The sequence below is a fragment of the Podarcis pityusensis genome, assembly GCF_964106645.2.
Source record: "Podarcis pityusensis genome assembly, chromosome: 3".
Classification (NCBI taxonomy): Eukaryota; Metazoa; Chordata; class Lepidosauria; order Squamata; family Lacertidae; genus Podarcis; species Podarcis pityusensis.
In genome coordinates, this window is record NC_138026.1 from 47,139,053 (window position 1) to 47,154,532 (window position 15,480).

Here is a 15,480-nt window from a genome sequence, read left to right on the forward strand (position 1 = left end):
AACTCTGAAATCTTACGTATGTTCATTTTGCATTCACTGTTATAGGCAGAACAGATGGCAAAGGGCTTAGATTAAAGTAACACAGCACAACCATTAAACTAACCTCTGCTGCTAGTGAGTCAATGCCAGTTTGGGGGTTACTTTTAGCAATAGAAAATGGAGAGATTCTCCCTTGTGTTTTTCAGAGTTGGAAAAGATTTGTATGGGTCTATTGGTATGAAGTCTGGTGGGCTGAATGTGTTGAGTGGTATCTTATGGCACCTTTGCCTTAGTGGATACGGGATTATCACTAATCTGACCCCCTCACACACCACCCAAGTACTGCAGCTACCCTGCCATGTCATATTTTATTCCTTTCTACTCTTTGTTCCCCAGACTTTGGAAGTGTATTTTGGAGAGTGGTGGAGGTGGGATTGGCAAAAACAAAACAAAACAAACAAACAAACAAAACAGATATCCTAACTTATGTAAGAAGCCCTTTCTGCAAAGCCACCATTGGATCCAACCCATTATTTATACAGTCCTTTTTAATCAACGAAACAGAAGTTTCTAAATGAAAGTAACAGGCTGCAGTATGAGATGGTTAGCTTTTGGAGGAGATATCAATATTCATCACATGAAAGCTTAGCAATATTTCATTGACACTCATCAGCCAAGGCTATTACAGTAAATAGGTTTGGAGTTAAACAGCTGCAAATAACATTGCAATCAGTGGCTTAAACACAATTCTCCAACAGCGCTAAAAAATGAATTGCAGAAGAACCCCTGAAAGGTCAAACCAGATGCTGGCCAAGTGTTTCCATTACAGAAAGAGTACTTTTCATTATATGGTCATTATAAGGAAAGATTACATTCAGATGATCATTATCAATAATACCTCTTGTCAATTTCTGCTGTACTGTGAATAGGTGTGTGTCAATCTGTACTTATTCTGTTGTTTATTACTGTAGATCATAGCATAGGTAAAAAAACTGACATAGCTCTAATATGACATGATGAACTCTGGTGACCTTGGTACAAGTTTGATCTCAAAACATGCCCTGAGGGCATTCAGGAAACACCCTGAGTTCCTCACACTTCGCATAAAGGTCAGCACATGTACATTTAGTTGCCAGTCCATACAGTCTATTCTAAGGTTACCAGATTTTTTTCAATGACTCCAGGGACACTTTTCAACTTCAATGGATTTTGTATGGGGACTGATGTATAAATCCAGGGACTGTCCCCGGGAAACGGGGACATCTGGTAACCTTTATTCACCACCTGATAATTTGATAATTTGAAGACAGTGAGCAGACAAAGGTAATCAGTTCAGTCACACCCCACCAGGATGATTTCCTTTCAAACACTTAATCTGAAATATGGACCAGGTGAAGCTGGGCAGGAACTCTGGGGAAAAGGCAGTAGAACTATTGGAAATTGTAGAAATTGCTCATCTGAAGGCCTTCCTTTCTTTTCTGTTGGAACACCTTGACCAAAATGGTATAAATCCCCCAGGTTTCAAAAAATCAGCTGGCTCTCCTAGCTCCAGCAAGGACCTTCAATCAGTGTTCAGAAGGAAGGAACACACACACTCTTAAGGACAGGTATGCTATTCCTCCCCCTCCTCTGCATTTCTTAAATTACTATTAGTGTGAGTCCTGCTGGCAAAATTGTCAAGCTCACTTCTGAGGCTTTTGAGAATAGGTAGGGATTCTTCCATTCTTTAGATCAAGGTATGTAGGTATGGTAGGATTTGCTGCCTGCTTAAATTGAAATTTTACTGTCTGAAACAGCATTGATGTATTCTATCACTTTCATTTCATATAATAAACCAAGCACATCTACCTCTCCAACTCTACTCTCTGCACCAACACTGAGACAGCCGCCTTACTCAGCTTAATGGAAGAGCTAGCCCTGCCCACTGACCTTCATAATACTCTCTGCTCACTACCTGCTCGCACCTCATATGTTCAGTTTTTCCTCATCATTTAATCTACTAGAGTTCAAAACCATGCAGGCAGCCTCCATTAAGTAGAGAAGCTCTCTTCTGCAGGAGAGCTGCAAGGATATGATGGAATTTCCTCCATATGTCCTAATCACTAACACGCACACACCCCACACACATTTGTTTATTTATTTTAAATATTATATATATATATATATATATATATATATATGGTTTACAAAGTAAGATTAGCAGACAGGGACACAAAGAAAAATATTTTCAGTTGTGGCCCCAGAGTTAGATAATTTATTTTCCACATGAACATAGAATATATGTTGCAGGGGAAGCTGCCTTGCTCCAAATCAGACCTGTTGATCCAGTTAGCTCGATACTGTCTACACTCAACTGGCAATGGATCTCCAGAGCTTCAGAAGGGGTCTCTCCAAGACATGGGAGCATAGGAAACTCCCTTATATTGAGTTAGACCTTCTTTAAAACATATGAAGCACAACCATAATAATGAAAAAATCATGTTATTCATACCTGTGGATATGGAGATGTCCTAGATTTTGACTTTGTGCTCGGCAGACGTGACTTGCTTCCTTTTCTGTTGTCAGTGATTGTTGGTGTTGAGTTTGCATATGGGAATGATGGCTTTGTTGCTGAAACTTGATCCAATGAGAGCTGTAGTCCTTTATATTCTGTATCCCTGGATAAAAGGAATAAGGCGAAATTAATACCATCCAAGACAACTTGGGGTCAACTTGTATAGCTTTCATTTTATGCAGTGTCTTGATCCCTTTTGTAAGAAATCATCCCATAAAATATACATACCTGTAGGAAATGTGAGTCTCTTTCCAGACTACAGAAGAAAAGTGGAAAGGGGAGGCAGCGGCTCAGGAATAAACAAAATAGAGAATAGCAAAGGTACACATCAAACAGTCTTCCCTGAACAAGAGAATGCTCCACATGAGCAGTGGAGACTGTCCATTCATACAGAGCATTCTTCAAATGTAGTGATGAGCATAGTTAAATTTCATGCCCAGTGCTCCATATGTCAATAAGGAGTCACTGAATGCAGATGGCACAACAAAGAGCATCAAGCATTAATGAAGGCAATAAATAGATACAGTTGAAACCATCCATTGGAAGGAAAGATTTATAACAGTACATTGTCACAAAATGGTCTAAGACGACAAAGAGTACACAATCACTAAGAATATATCCAAATTTCTGAGGCTTTTCAAAGGACAAACAAGAGGATTCATTTATTATAATCTACACATGAGACCTGAGGGGGAAATCCCTTAAAAAACTAGAAGTGTTGAAGTTTGCTCCAAATTTTGCTCTAGTTAAGTAAATCCACCTGAAGTGTTTGTGGTGCAGGCCACTATATATATTAAAATGACAGCAGTGTGGGTCTCAATATAGACAATCCACATTTGATGGATAACTCATTAGTTTAGAGTTAATTCATTACATAACTTTAAACAAGCCAAGAACAGTGGCTCATTAACTGGAATTGGGCAAAGCCAGACCTCCAGTATAAAAGTGACAGGTCTAGTCTATATTATACCACATGCAAAAATATTTATAACTGGGAATACACGGAGCACTATAAACTATTGTGGTGGTTTGAAAAGTTGGCTTGTCTAGAGATTGACAGATGAGGTACAATCAATCTGAATATACAAACGCTTCTGGTCATTTGTCAGGTTTCTGCCTTGTGTCCGTTGGTGTTTATTTCAATGGAATGGGTGTCGAGACATAATGGAAGTTTTGTACAATGGCCTGGCTTACCTTCATAACCTACATTAAGAACATAGGACAAGCCCTGGTGGATCAGACCAAAATCCAGGATCCTGCTTTCCTAAAGTAGTCAACCAGATGCTTAAAGGAAGTCCAAAAGCAGGACACAAGGCCAACAGGCCTCTTTCTCAGAGATTGACCAAAGGCATGGTGCCTCTGATTCTGGAGGTGGTAGTAGCCATTGATAGTCTTATCCTCCATTAATTTGTCTAATCCCCTTCTAAAGGGGTGGGAACCAACCATCACCACTTCTTACAGCAGCAAATTCTATAGCCTCACTGTAGCTTCACATGCAGCAGAATTAATGAGTTGAGTTTGGAAGTGGTAGAATGGACTCGACTACTTCAGGAGAGGCAAAACCTTTCTGAATACCACTTGCCTGCTGCACAGCAGTCTGGCAAATGTTACACCTGGAAAAAGAGGCTCTTGTTCTGCCAACTCCAGTTCCTTCACTCTGGAGCCACCCAGTTAGAGAAATTGAACCGTGGGCTGTAGGAGGAATAAATCACTGTGCTGAAGAAATAGGTTGATCTCAGGAGAGAAGCTGAGTTATTGTACCAATCACTGCAGATTCCCCCCCCCCCCCGCCGCCGCCGCCTTTTTGTGTATTTTACTGCCTTTCCATAAACACAGACACTGCAGGCTGGCGACTAAATTTACACCAAAAGCAAAAAAAGGACCGTTTAACTTGCTGTCTCTGCCCAATCAGCTAGCAAAAACCCTGGCAGGAAGTGACAATAACAAAAGCCAATACTGTCGTGACAAACTGAAAATTTAAACACATAAAGGCTAATTAAAAAGGTAAAGGGACCCCTTACCATTAGGTCCAGTCGTGACCAACTCTGGGGTTGCGGCGCTCATCTCACTTTAAAGGCCAATTATAAAGTTACATATACATGGGAAGAGGCATAAGCAATGTGAAAACACACATAGAAAGAGATGCTCTTTTTCGAAAGCGAGAGGGTAGATAGGTGAGATGCTGCAAGCTGCAGTGATTTCAGCCTTAGCTTCTTCAGAAGAGAGATTTGCAAGTCCAACTGATGTTCCATAGAACTGTAGAGTTGGAAGGGACCCTGAGGCTCATCTAGCCCACCCCTCTGCAATCCAGGATTATGCAGCAGTCCCATACAGGATCAAACTTGCAGCCTTGGCATTATCAGCACCATGCTGTAACCAGCTGAGCTATCCAAGCAAATCAGAAGTAGTAGGTACTTATTTAGACCATTTCTATACCACATGATATCTAAGAAAATGTGGTGTGCAGAAAACAAAAAACAACAGTAGTTACAAATACATTATGGAAACCCATTAATATAAATTATTCAGAAACATAGACCAATATCAATTCCTTCTCCTTCTGACACATCTCCCTGCTCAAGAGCCTCCTGGCTCTCAACTAGGGTCCAAACAATTTCAAAGATCTCCCCCCCCCCCCGATCTCCCAATAAAGAAGATTCCTGGAACCAGCTTACATTACCCTACTCTCTCAATCTAGGCTCCTTGTATGGGCAGGCACCAAGGTACATGAAGCATACCAAAGGACACTTCAGACAGTTCACAAAGGCATTTAAATGTTAGCCAACTTTTTGTTCCACAAAACCCCTCAACATCACCCTGAATTGGCACCAAAGTTATAAAGAGGGAAACCTGATTTAATGTTTCAGATGAAACAATACCCTTTTAACTTGGTGTAATCCTGCCAAGGGTGCCAGCTCTTGGGGGCTAAGGCACTGTGCCGCCCCCCTTTTTTTAAGGGACCAGGCTTCCTCAATGTTCAGAAGGGCCCCGTGTGACATCACACACGGGCCCCTTCAATCCTTTGGAGAAGGTGGTGCCCCTGAATCCTGCAATGTTAACACTGGGCAAGCTAGCGTGTTGGTTGTTTTTTTATATATAGCATAATTTCCCATTACATAATTTCCCATTCATAGGTGCTTTTTAGCAGCATGTCTGCAGAGAATACACTGAAAGCCTATTAGATGAGAGATAAAACAGCCAATTTCAACACCTCCCATCTTTCCTTTAAGAATTCATCTTCCCAAAGCCAACCTTTGCATTTCTACTTTAATATCCAAGCATTTATGCATAAACAGTATCTCTTATTTGTATTAATAGCACAGAAATGTAAATCCTCACACACCAGTAGGAGAGCATCCCCCATTACATGCAAAGTTAATAGGGACCCCCAGCTGTTTCCCAGACTAGACATTTTCACCTCAATCTTCAAGGCAATCTTTTTTACATGTTGGGAGGGGGGACCATTAATACGAGTGCTGTTGGATTGAGCATCACAAGATCCAAGTTCAATTTCTCATTCTGTTACGATAAGAATCTCAAATGATCTTGGGCTAGTCATTCTGTATGAGATTTTTGGAAGCACTTGACATGGAGCTAACCTGGGCTCCCATCACAGCTGATAGTTAAACCTTCCAGTGGAGATTTCACTTTTGGCCTTGATGCAAAGAGAATCAAGAGATGGTATTGTTACAATGCGCTTTTTATTTCATGAGGATGTGAGCTGGTTTGGAAGCTTCAGCTAAGAAGCAGCATAGAAACCTACTGTGTTAATATTTCTGTAAATGGAACTTCATTGAAGCTAATGAAAACATGAGGATTTAGGTCAGTTCACAGTCCCATTGACTTCAACGGGGTTAACTCCACAGAAACTCAAATATGTCTCAGGAGGCTGCTGCTGGATCTTTTGGTTTCATGGCCCAATCTATAACCAACCTAAGACTTCAATGTAACGTAACCAGCTCTGTTTGCTTCATAATTACATTTAACTTAAATACTGCTGTATTAGGCAGATTATACACTGAAATGCCAGTTTCAGACCCCATATCTGGAGATGCCATGCATGGAACCTGGGACTTCCTGCATGTGCTACAGCTCTTCCCATTTAAAAGTGTTCCTAAGTGAAAATGGAAAATAAGTTGCAGTTCCTTGACATTGATACATAGCTGAGAAGTGGCTGGGAAGCGCATGGTTTGTGTGCAAGGAACAGTGGAACCCAGTGAATAGTAAGAATAATTCCCAGTGAATCTGTAGGTTCCATTCCTGGAAGGTTTTTGAGACAGAACTGAATAAACATCTATTAGTTCTTGTATACTTCAAGATCTTGGGCAGACAACCCCAGAGTTTCATTACAGCTTATGATGATGAGTAACCAGCAAAAGACCCATAACAGCAATATGACCATCCAAAGAAAGACAGACATCATTAAACAGTTATATTTATTGGTATGAATTCAAAATCTTCTCTCTTTTTAATCTAAATATTTTACATCTTATATATTTGATCCTTGATTAAACCTCTTGTAAGTTGCTAATCATTAATGGGGTTTTTATTGTTACTGTGCAAACAGTTCATTCATGCTGGTGACCTATCAAATTTCACAGACATGGTCTTTAATTGGATTTATTCATTTCTAATCTGCTTAAGCCCTGGGTGCTGTAATGCTTGACTAAATATACATTCAGCACCCTTATTTAAACTGGTAAAATAAATGTGAGATTTGGACTTTGAATATATAAATGCAATTGTTATTGTGTACCTAACAGTAGCAGAGGTGGAGGGAGGAATCATAGAAGGAATTTGAGGGGGTCAGCATCTGGTGTGCTCCTAGTGAGAAAGTTAGGGATGAGGGATATAAAACTGCAAAACCTATAATTCAAGAAAACAGACTCTTCCTTAAGATCATAAATGGGCAGTCCAATGTACTTCATCTATGGTGCCAAAGCAAGATAATCTGATGCCAATGAAGCCTATGTACACCCCATACATACACTGAAAGCACACATTGTCCAAAAAAATGAAGAAAAGAATTATGGGAACTGTAGTTTATCCCCCCAAACAGCTACAATTTCCAGCATCCTTAAAAAAACTACGTTTCCCAGGATTCTTGGGGAGGGTATGCTTTGAATACATGGTGTGTATGCAGCCTAAGATTCCTAATATCAGCAAAGGCACTTTCCTGTTGAATCAGTAACCCTTTCACTGGCAGTTATTTTAAGGATAACCTCAGGCCTCTCTATGTAACCCTCAGTGTGCTCCCCAGGCCTCCCCCCTCAAGCAACACATATCTCCAGTCTTGCTCTGGACCCTCCTCAAGTCCTTTTGCCTGGCTCCAATGTGTCCTTGAAATGTGATCAAGTGTCTTGCTTGCCTGAAGGAAGAAGAAGAGATTGTGGATGTGTAGAAAAACCAACCAGCTTTTGTATGGCTGAAATGTAACCTATTGTACAAAGGTCACATCAATTGCTGTGCCCACACTTGCCTCTCGACTTGCAGAATTTTGCCTCTAGAATTATATAAATGTTTATTTTGTACCCACCTATTGACCCTGTGTAGCCCATAACAGTCCAAGGAGGTTTTAAGCACTTGGAAACAACAACAAAATCTACAGTGAAATCTTTCCAGCATCCTAAAAGGTTTGTTTTGTATGTCATTACTTGAAAAGCCAAATAAGTTTATCTTTAGATTACACATAATACCTTCAGTTATTCCTTTTAAATGAACAGTTCCCAGGGTTCCATCACATTCTATCATCAGAAAACAAACTGGGAGAAGAGCATTATCACCATATTTCCCTCTAAAGGTGAAAGCATATGATCATCCCTGACAGGTAGCATATTTTTAAATGTCAGCTCCTTGTTTTCTGACTGTCATATTCAGTTATTGATAAGTCGTTGTACAGTCCAATCCGCCTTTTCCTCCCCAGTGACACCATTGAGCAATTGTCATTCTATCCAGTTGCAGCAGGGCAGGAGAAGGAAATCAGAACCACTCCGTCAGCTCTTAACAAGATAGCAGCTCCATAAGGCTCTTCCTCCATCAACTGACAGTCTGGTGCAGAGGGAGATGTGGGAAGCTGGACCAAAAGCCAAGAGACTAGAATCTGCTGGCTTCTCCTCTCCTTGCACTGTTTCAATTCCAGCTGACCCTTGGAAGAACTTTGTAAGAATGAATGGCAGGAGAAATCCAGCCAAATGAGTGGGGTATTAAATAATAGAATTATTGCTGTTGTTATATTCCTGGGTTTGCTTTTTCTTCCTATTCTCTCCCAATCTACTTTCCTATTGTGTCCTGTCCTTTAGATTGAAAGCCCAAGGGTGGGATTGTAATCTTTTTAATGTGTGAATTTAGTGTATTTTTGGTTTCTGTGGAAGCCGCCCAGAGTGGCTGGGGAAACCCAGCCAGATGGGCGGGGTACAAATAATTAATAATAATAATAATAATAATAATAATAATAATATCTGTTTAGGAAGTTTCTTTAAGAGTGGGGTAAAAGTGCTCTAAATAAATAAATGCTTTGGGGAAACCTTGGGTTTCCTTCCCAGACTGCAACCATGTAAATCAGGGTTGGGGAACCTGTGGCCCCCTCTCTATGTTGTTGGGCCCAAAATCTCATCAGCTTCTGCCAGAATAGCAAATGCCCATGGACTAAGGGGGCTGTTGTCCAACAACAACTGGTGGGCACCAAAAGCCCACATCCAAGTCAACCTTCAATCCCGTTCAAATGACAGCAATGATTTTTGATGATCCATATAAACAAATCTACTTGGCAAGAATAGACATTGCCTTAGCAGGAAATCCTGTTGGCATCCCTGGGAATGAGGCAGCCTGTGCAATAGGGATCTCCTAGAGCAGTGTTTCCCAAACTTGGGTCTTCAACTGTTTTCGGACAACAATTCCCATTATCCCTGACCACTGGTCCTGCTAGCTAGGGATGGTGGGAGTTGTAGTCCAACACAGCCAGAGACCCAAGTTTGGGAAACACTGTCCTAGATCATTTGAAAGTTCGTAAGGTTTTACAGTAGAACCAAAGGTCACTTGCTTATTACTCCTTCTCCTGGCCATGCCCCCCCTCTTCAAAACAGAGCAAAGCAATTCTGTCAAAGCAAAGGAGAGAGAAGAGAATCAATGCAAAAAATCTACTTGATTGGCAGTAACGAGAAACAAGCCAGCCCACTGGCCCACCAGATGTGCCAGGTAAACTGCTATAACCAGCAACTGTGATCACTCCATCAGCAGCCACAGGATGTGGCTTTTTAATCACTGCAGTGACAACATTATTAGCAACAAAAGAAGCACCTGAACTTTCTCAATTAGCAAGCCTGTGGGCTGGGGATACACAATCCAAATCAAGTAATCTAAAATAATTACCACACCTAGATTCTCTAAGTATTCAGAATTAGCAAGGCAGACTGGAACCAATACCTAAGGCAGCACAAGGAAGGAAAATAGTGGGGAGAGGGTGTAAAAAGGAGTGGGCAAAACATTCACTGACCCACAAATTTTTACAGAAATATTATTCAGATTCCTTATGGTCAAAGCATGTTGTTGAGACAAAAAGAAGTGCTGAGCTCTGGGTGCACCTTGGGGCATAGGCTGACCAGAGGGGAAATGGAGGGAAAGTGCTCCCCCCACACACAGTCAGTTCCATGCTCCCCATTGGTAGACCCCTATGGTCACTTGAAGGAAAGGTGCTTTTCACAGGCCCTCCCTCCCTTATAAATATACTTCCCCTCTTCTGTGCCCCCCTCAAATACTGTTCCCCTCATCTGGATCCATATCTATCGATTGTGCTGCAATGCCACCAACTTCCTTAAATTTAATACAATGGTACCAAAAGGGCTGCTTTTACTGGATTTCTATGCTGGCTTCCAGTCTCTTGCATTACCAGCTTTTCTCTCTCTCTCCCTGGCTACATCCTCACCACACATCTAAAGCACATGGTTTCCCCCAAGAATCTTAAGTTCATTAAGGGTGCTGGGAATTGTAGCTCTGTGAAATGCAAATTATTGTTCCCCAGATTCTTTGGGGGAAAGCAGTGTGCTTTGAATATATGGGCTCTCTCACTCTCTTCATTGAAAGCACATGACTTGGGTTGGCCTAATATAGGTATTCTTGCTCTAATATGGACCTTGGCTACTTTTACCTTTTTGTAACATAAAAACATCACACAAGTGAGCCAAATCACATAGTACTTTCTAGGTCACCTTGCATAAAAGCAATCCTAGACATGTCTGTTCAGAAGTGAGTCCCATTGAGAGCAATGGGACTTTATTGACAGGTAAGCCAGTACAGCCAGAAATAAATTACAGATGGTGGGAGAGAATCTCCCCTTAACTACCCTTTAACAACTCTACTCCTGAAAACAGAAAACAACTAAGTCTGCACTCCTGTATGAGTGTTTATCTATTGAACCCAGTGGGATGTACTTATGAGTTAATATATCTAGGGATTGCTCTGTGCACTGCATTAAGAGGTAACAAATTCACATGGGAGTCACCTTGAGTATGCTGTCTAATACCATCCATGTAGACCTCTACCTCTGGCAGTGCCTAAATATTAACAATGATGGGATAAAGAGTGAGGGCAAAAGTCAACATTTTCATTACTCTTCCTCCCCCTTTCCCCCTATATTTTATTAGTTTGCTAACTGAACCCCTTCTGGTCACCCCACCTAGTTCCATGCAAGTCTCCATCCCTTTGAACAAGAAAGAAATCATGGGGCTTTGATAGAGACTCTGGATAAAATTAAGAACTTCAAACTCCCAGGTTTCCCCCCCCCCCTTTTGGGAGCAAAAGAAAAACAGATGTCCTGTTTGTTAAGTATAAATAACTCCGTACGTTGAAACCTTTCTTTTACGCTGCATTAAACTTTATTTAATGCAGGGTGCCCCCTTCAACTGTAAAAAGGCGGAGAAGGAGCAAACTCAAGGGGTGACAAAGCCCTAAATCTTGTTCTTTCCCCTCTAGGGAAACAGAAGAAGACAGGAGGGAAAAGCTTTCAGGCAGATGAAAGAACTTTGTGGATTCCTACCAAGCTCATGGAGAAGGATGGGCCTTGTCAACTCAAGCCCTGGGCCAAAGAGAGTTTTCTTGGCAGGACTGAAATATTTGCCTTTTTTTATGACCCCCACTTAAAGCACTTCCATGACAGGCAGAATAAAAAGAAGAGCACCTTTGATGCAATCCATCAAGCACTTATTTTTCTCCAACAGCCCTTCTCCAAGACTCATGGGACTGGCGCATTAGCAAACCTTTGGTGTGCAATGCCCCAATGTTCATGTGAGTTGACACAGGCACTCTGCTGGGGAGTAACAAGAAACCTCATGGGATTTGGTACTTACGTGAGCACGTAATTGACGCTGACGATGCAATGAGGCCGTGAAGATCGGCTGTTGTGGACAATGGTGGCGTAGCTCTGTACCCAGACCCAACCACCTTGCTTGGCCAAGAAGCGATAGTATTTTGTGGTAACTTGACCTTTCACTAGCACTGAAAAAGAAATAGAAGGGCTGGTTATTTAATGAGCAGTTACTCCATTTCTGTTTTACCTTCAAAGAGGAACTCTAACAAATCTCTACAAGGGCACCATTTTCTTTATTATATTTCAGTGATTTAACTTGTGCCCTGCTTTTTAGAAAGCTCTGGGCAACTGGGTGGTCTCTTATCCAGAACTACTTCCCTTTAGCTTCAACAAGGTTGAATAGCGTTGAGTGGGACCAATTAGAAGTGAACTCGGAGAGATGTTGTCGGTGTTCTCAGCAAAGAAATAGAATGTGGTTTTACCAGTCCTCTATATTCATGTTGATGTACATTAAGGTCATTGGGCACATTATGTCTTTTCAAGAGTGGCACCTCTCCAGACCACCACATCGACTTACACTGTGGTCCTCCATAAGTTGTTGGACTCAACCTCCCATCAGCCCCAGCCAGCATGGCCAAGGATGGTGGGAGTTGTTGTCCTCCACCTATTTTGAAAGAAGCCGCACTTCCCATTACAATTCTGACCAAAGTGGTGGCAGATGGTAGAAACGCAATGCTCTACTGTAAGGGCATGGCAACTCAAAAGCACAATCAATCATTAACAGCAAAAGTCAGTCTACTTCCCAGCCAGGGTGTCAATCAAATTTAAAATGAGTCTCTGGCATGTGATTATTATGTTACAGGAGTTCACAAGTGTCAGCAGTTAGATTAAAAGGCATTCTTATGGTCTCTAGTGAAAATGCCTTTTCCTGGCAGCCATGAGAGAGACTAAAGGCTTTGTAGTGTCTACACTACTAAAGAGTTCAGCTGTCATGACCTCCTTCTCTGTCAAACATCAACATAGCAATTCTGAAAACAGACTGAGATACAGTTCTATACACACTTACCTGGGAGTAAGACCCACTGAACTTAATGGGAATTACTTCTGAGCAGTCATAAAAGATTGTACTGTAAAGCTTCCTAACTATGAATTAAAAAACTTTAACAAATTTGACACTGTCTTTGTAATGCAGATATTGAGAGCTCACCATTGTCCCAAATTTTGTTAAATATATTAGAATTTAGACTGAACACTCAAAATCTGAGACTCAAAATTAACAAAATGTTTTGCAAGCCTGTCTTTACCATGTTTACTTAAATGTCTCATTGTTTTCAGCAGCGCTTTCAAGTCAGTGCGTGCAGAATGGCAGCAATTAAAAGTGCAACACACATTTAAAGCTATAGACTTATAGATTTAATTAGGATGGGTCCCAAAAGCTGTGGACCACAAACCAAAACAACCTGGATTAATTGGAGTTAAGACTTTTATGTTGCATTCATATGGTCAGAGGTAATAGAATACATCAGACCTCCTCAGAGAGGATGATCCCCTATCAGATCTTTAATCCCCTAACGCTGCAGGGCAGGGCAGCTCAGGGGCATGCCACGGGAAGATCTAGAAGGTTCTAATGCTGTACCAGCCACACCCCTGCCACCCCGTCTACAACAAGCCAAAGATAAATTTATGTCCACTGAACTGTCATAAACCAATCCCCTTTCATCACCTCTCCCAAACTGGGAGTTGTGTGTGTCTAGAAAAGGGCATAGGATTGCACCATTAAACTGCATTCTATGCCCACTTACCTGGGAGAAAACCTCACTGAACTCAGCTGGATTCCCTTCTTTGTGGAAACGTGTAGGATTGTGCTGTTAAAGTGACACAAAACCCCAGTCCTTCCTGTGCCGTCTCTCCAACTTAAGAACAATTTCGCGATCACGTCTATTTAGTCTGAAGTCTGCAGTAGCAGCTAGGCCTAACCCTTTGTTTTTTGGAAAGACATTACCCAGCTTTAACAGTACCCACTTTCCCCAGCAGGAAGATGTAGTTACAGAATACCTTTCGCCAGCTGAATTTCTGTCTCTATCACAATTGTGGTATGTACTACAGTTACAAGCACAGAGCTAGGAAACAGCAAACCAAGCAGCAAGCCGGTTTAAGCAGTGATGAGGATCTGCTCTGGAAAAGTGCATTCCAAGCCACTAACATCAGATGATTCTTTGAAGCCCTGCCCTAAATTAAAACGAACCTTATAGGATTCACACCCTTGTAAATATAATTAGAATCAGGGACCAACACACCGAAAGAGAGAACCCAAAATTAAAGGTTGGCAAGGAGGTAGTATGGATTTCCCATCAAAATCACTTAACAAAAATTTAAAAAATTGTCATTGATTTGAAGACTAAACCCAAAGTGTTCTTCTGTTAAGAAGTTGCATTCCTACTCATACCAGGCTTGAGAGGCGATTTCTCACAGCCCTTTCTCAAACCATGTCATTTATTCAAGCCAAATCTATTCCATCACCCACCATTAACACATCATAAAGCAGTTCAGCAGAAGGCATGAGGGAAGTGCATATCCTTTGTTGCTTTCTAAAAATAAACCTAGAGGGGTGGAGTTGGGTCTCTTATTACCTTAATAGGCCTGAGATTATTTTGGAGTTAAGGAATGACATGGGAAAACTCATCTACACATCCCCGCCCCCTCCTACACAAAAGTCAAGTTGATTATCCATGAAGCACATCTATTCCTTTAGCTTTCAGTATAATCGAGCACTTTCTTTTTGCCATAGTGATGGGGTGACCAATGCAAAAGAGGACCAGGGCCCCTGTGCCTTACCATCACAGTGCAGGAGAGGGGCTTTCAACAGGTATGGTTTGCAAGGCGGAATCCCCAATTTCTGCAAGACGATGACGAGGTGCAGGAACCCTGGTCCTCTTGGACTCAGCTGGAATCTCAACCCCTAATCCCAAACACATCATCCCTTCAAACTATGAAAGAAAAGATACCCTTTTGTCAAGGGGAGTGCAACCTGTCCCCTCGTGTGCTTAAGGCAGGCATAGGCAAACTCAGCCCTCCAGATGTTTTGGAACTACAATTCCCATCATCCCTGACCACTGGTTCTGTTAGCTGGGGGTGATGGGAGTTGTAGTCCCAAAACATCTGGAGGGCCGAGTTTGCCTATGCCTGGCTTATGGTTAAAGGGCTGCGGTGGAGACAAATTTGCTTTGTGTTGGAGGCTTTTTCTCCCTGGGGTCTTATTTCGATGGAATGGTGCTTTGGGGAAATGTTTCAATCGTGCTGCCTACTCTTTCTTTCGCCCGGCTCCCAGCAGCTACCGCAATCCTATGCATGCTTGTCCCCATGAACGCAGCACGACTTCCATCAAGCCTGATTAGGATCGCACGCAGCTACGTGGAAATACCCAAGTAAGACAGCCCACCAGCCAGCCCTCTTTGACTTGGGAGTAAGGCCCAGGGAACTCAGCGCGACCTGCCTAGGCGAGGGGCTTCAAGCGTGCTAAGAGGAGAGGCTCCTTACGCAGGTGATGAGCGCAGCGCAAATGGAAAGTGTCGCAGCCGTGGACGTGGTGGTAAAGCGTCTTCTCGATCAGGTCCTGAGGCTCGTAACCGGTCAGCTCGGCTACCCT

General features: G+C 42.0%; 1 protein-coding gene across 2 annotated transcripts in view; it reads right to left on the reverse strand.

The window, feature by feature from the left end:
* The window catches only part of SIM1 (SIM bHLH transcription factor 1), a 59,912-nt gene that overhangs the window by 12,600 nt on the left and 31,832 nt on the right, over positions 1-15,480 (reverse strand). For both annotated transcript variants that reach the window (XM_080999961.1, XM_080999962.1), the window contains 3 exons: positions 15,372-15,478; positions 11,875-12,022; positions 2,471-2,636 (listed from right to left, as the gene is read on the reverse strand). In XM_080999961.1, the coding sequence (XP_080856087.1) occupies positions 2,471-2,636; positions 11,875-12,022; positions 15,372-15,478 (421 nt within the window). The remainder of the gene's footprint in view (positions 1-2,470; positions 2,637-11,874; positions 12,023-15,371; positions 15,479-15,480) is intronic.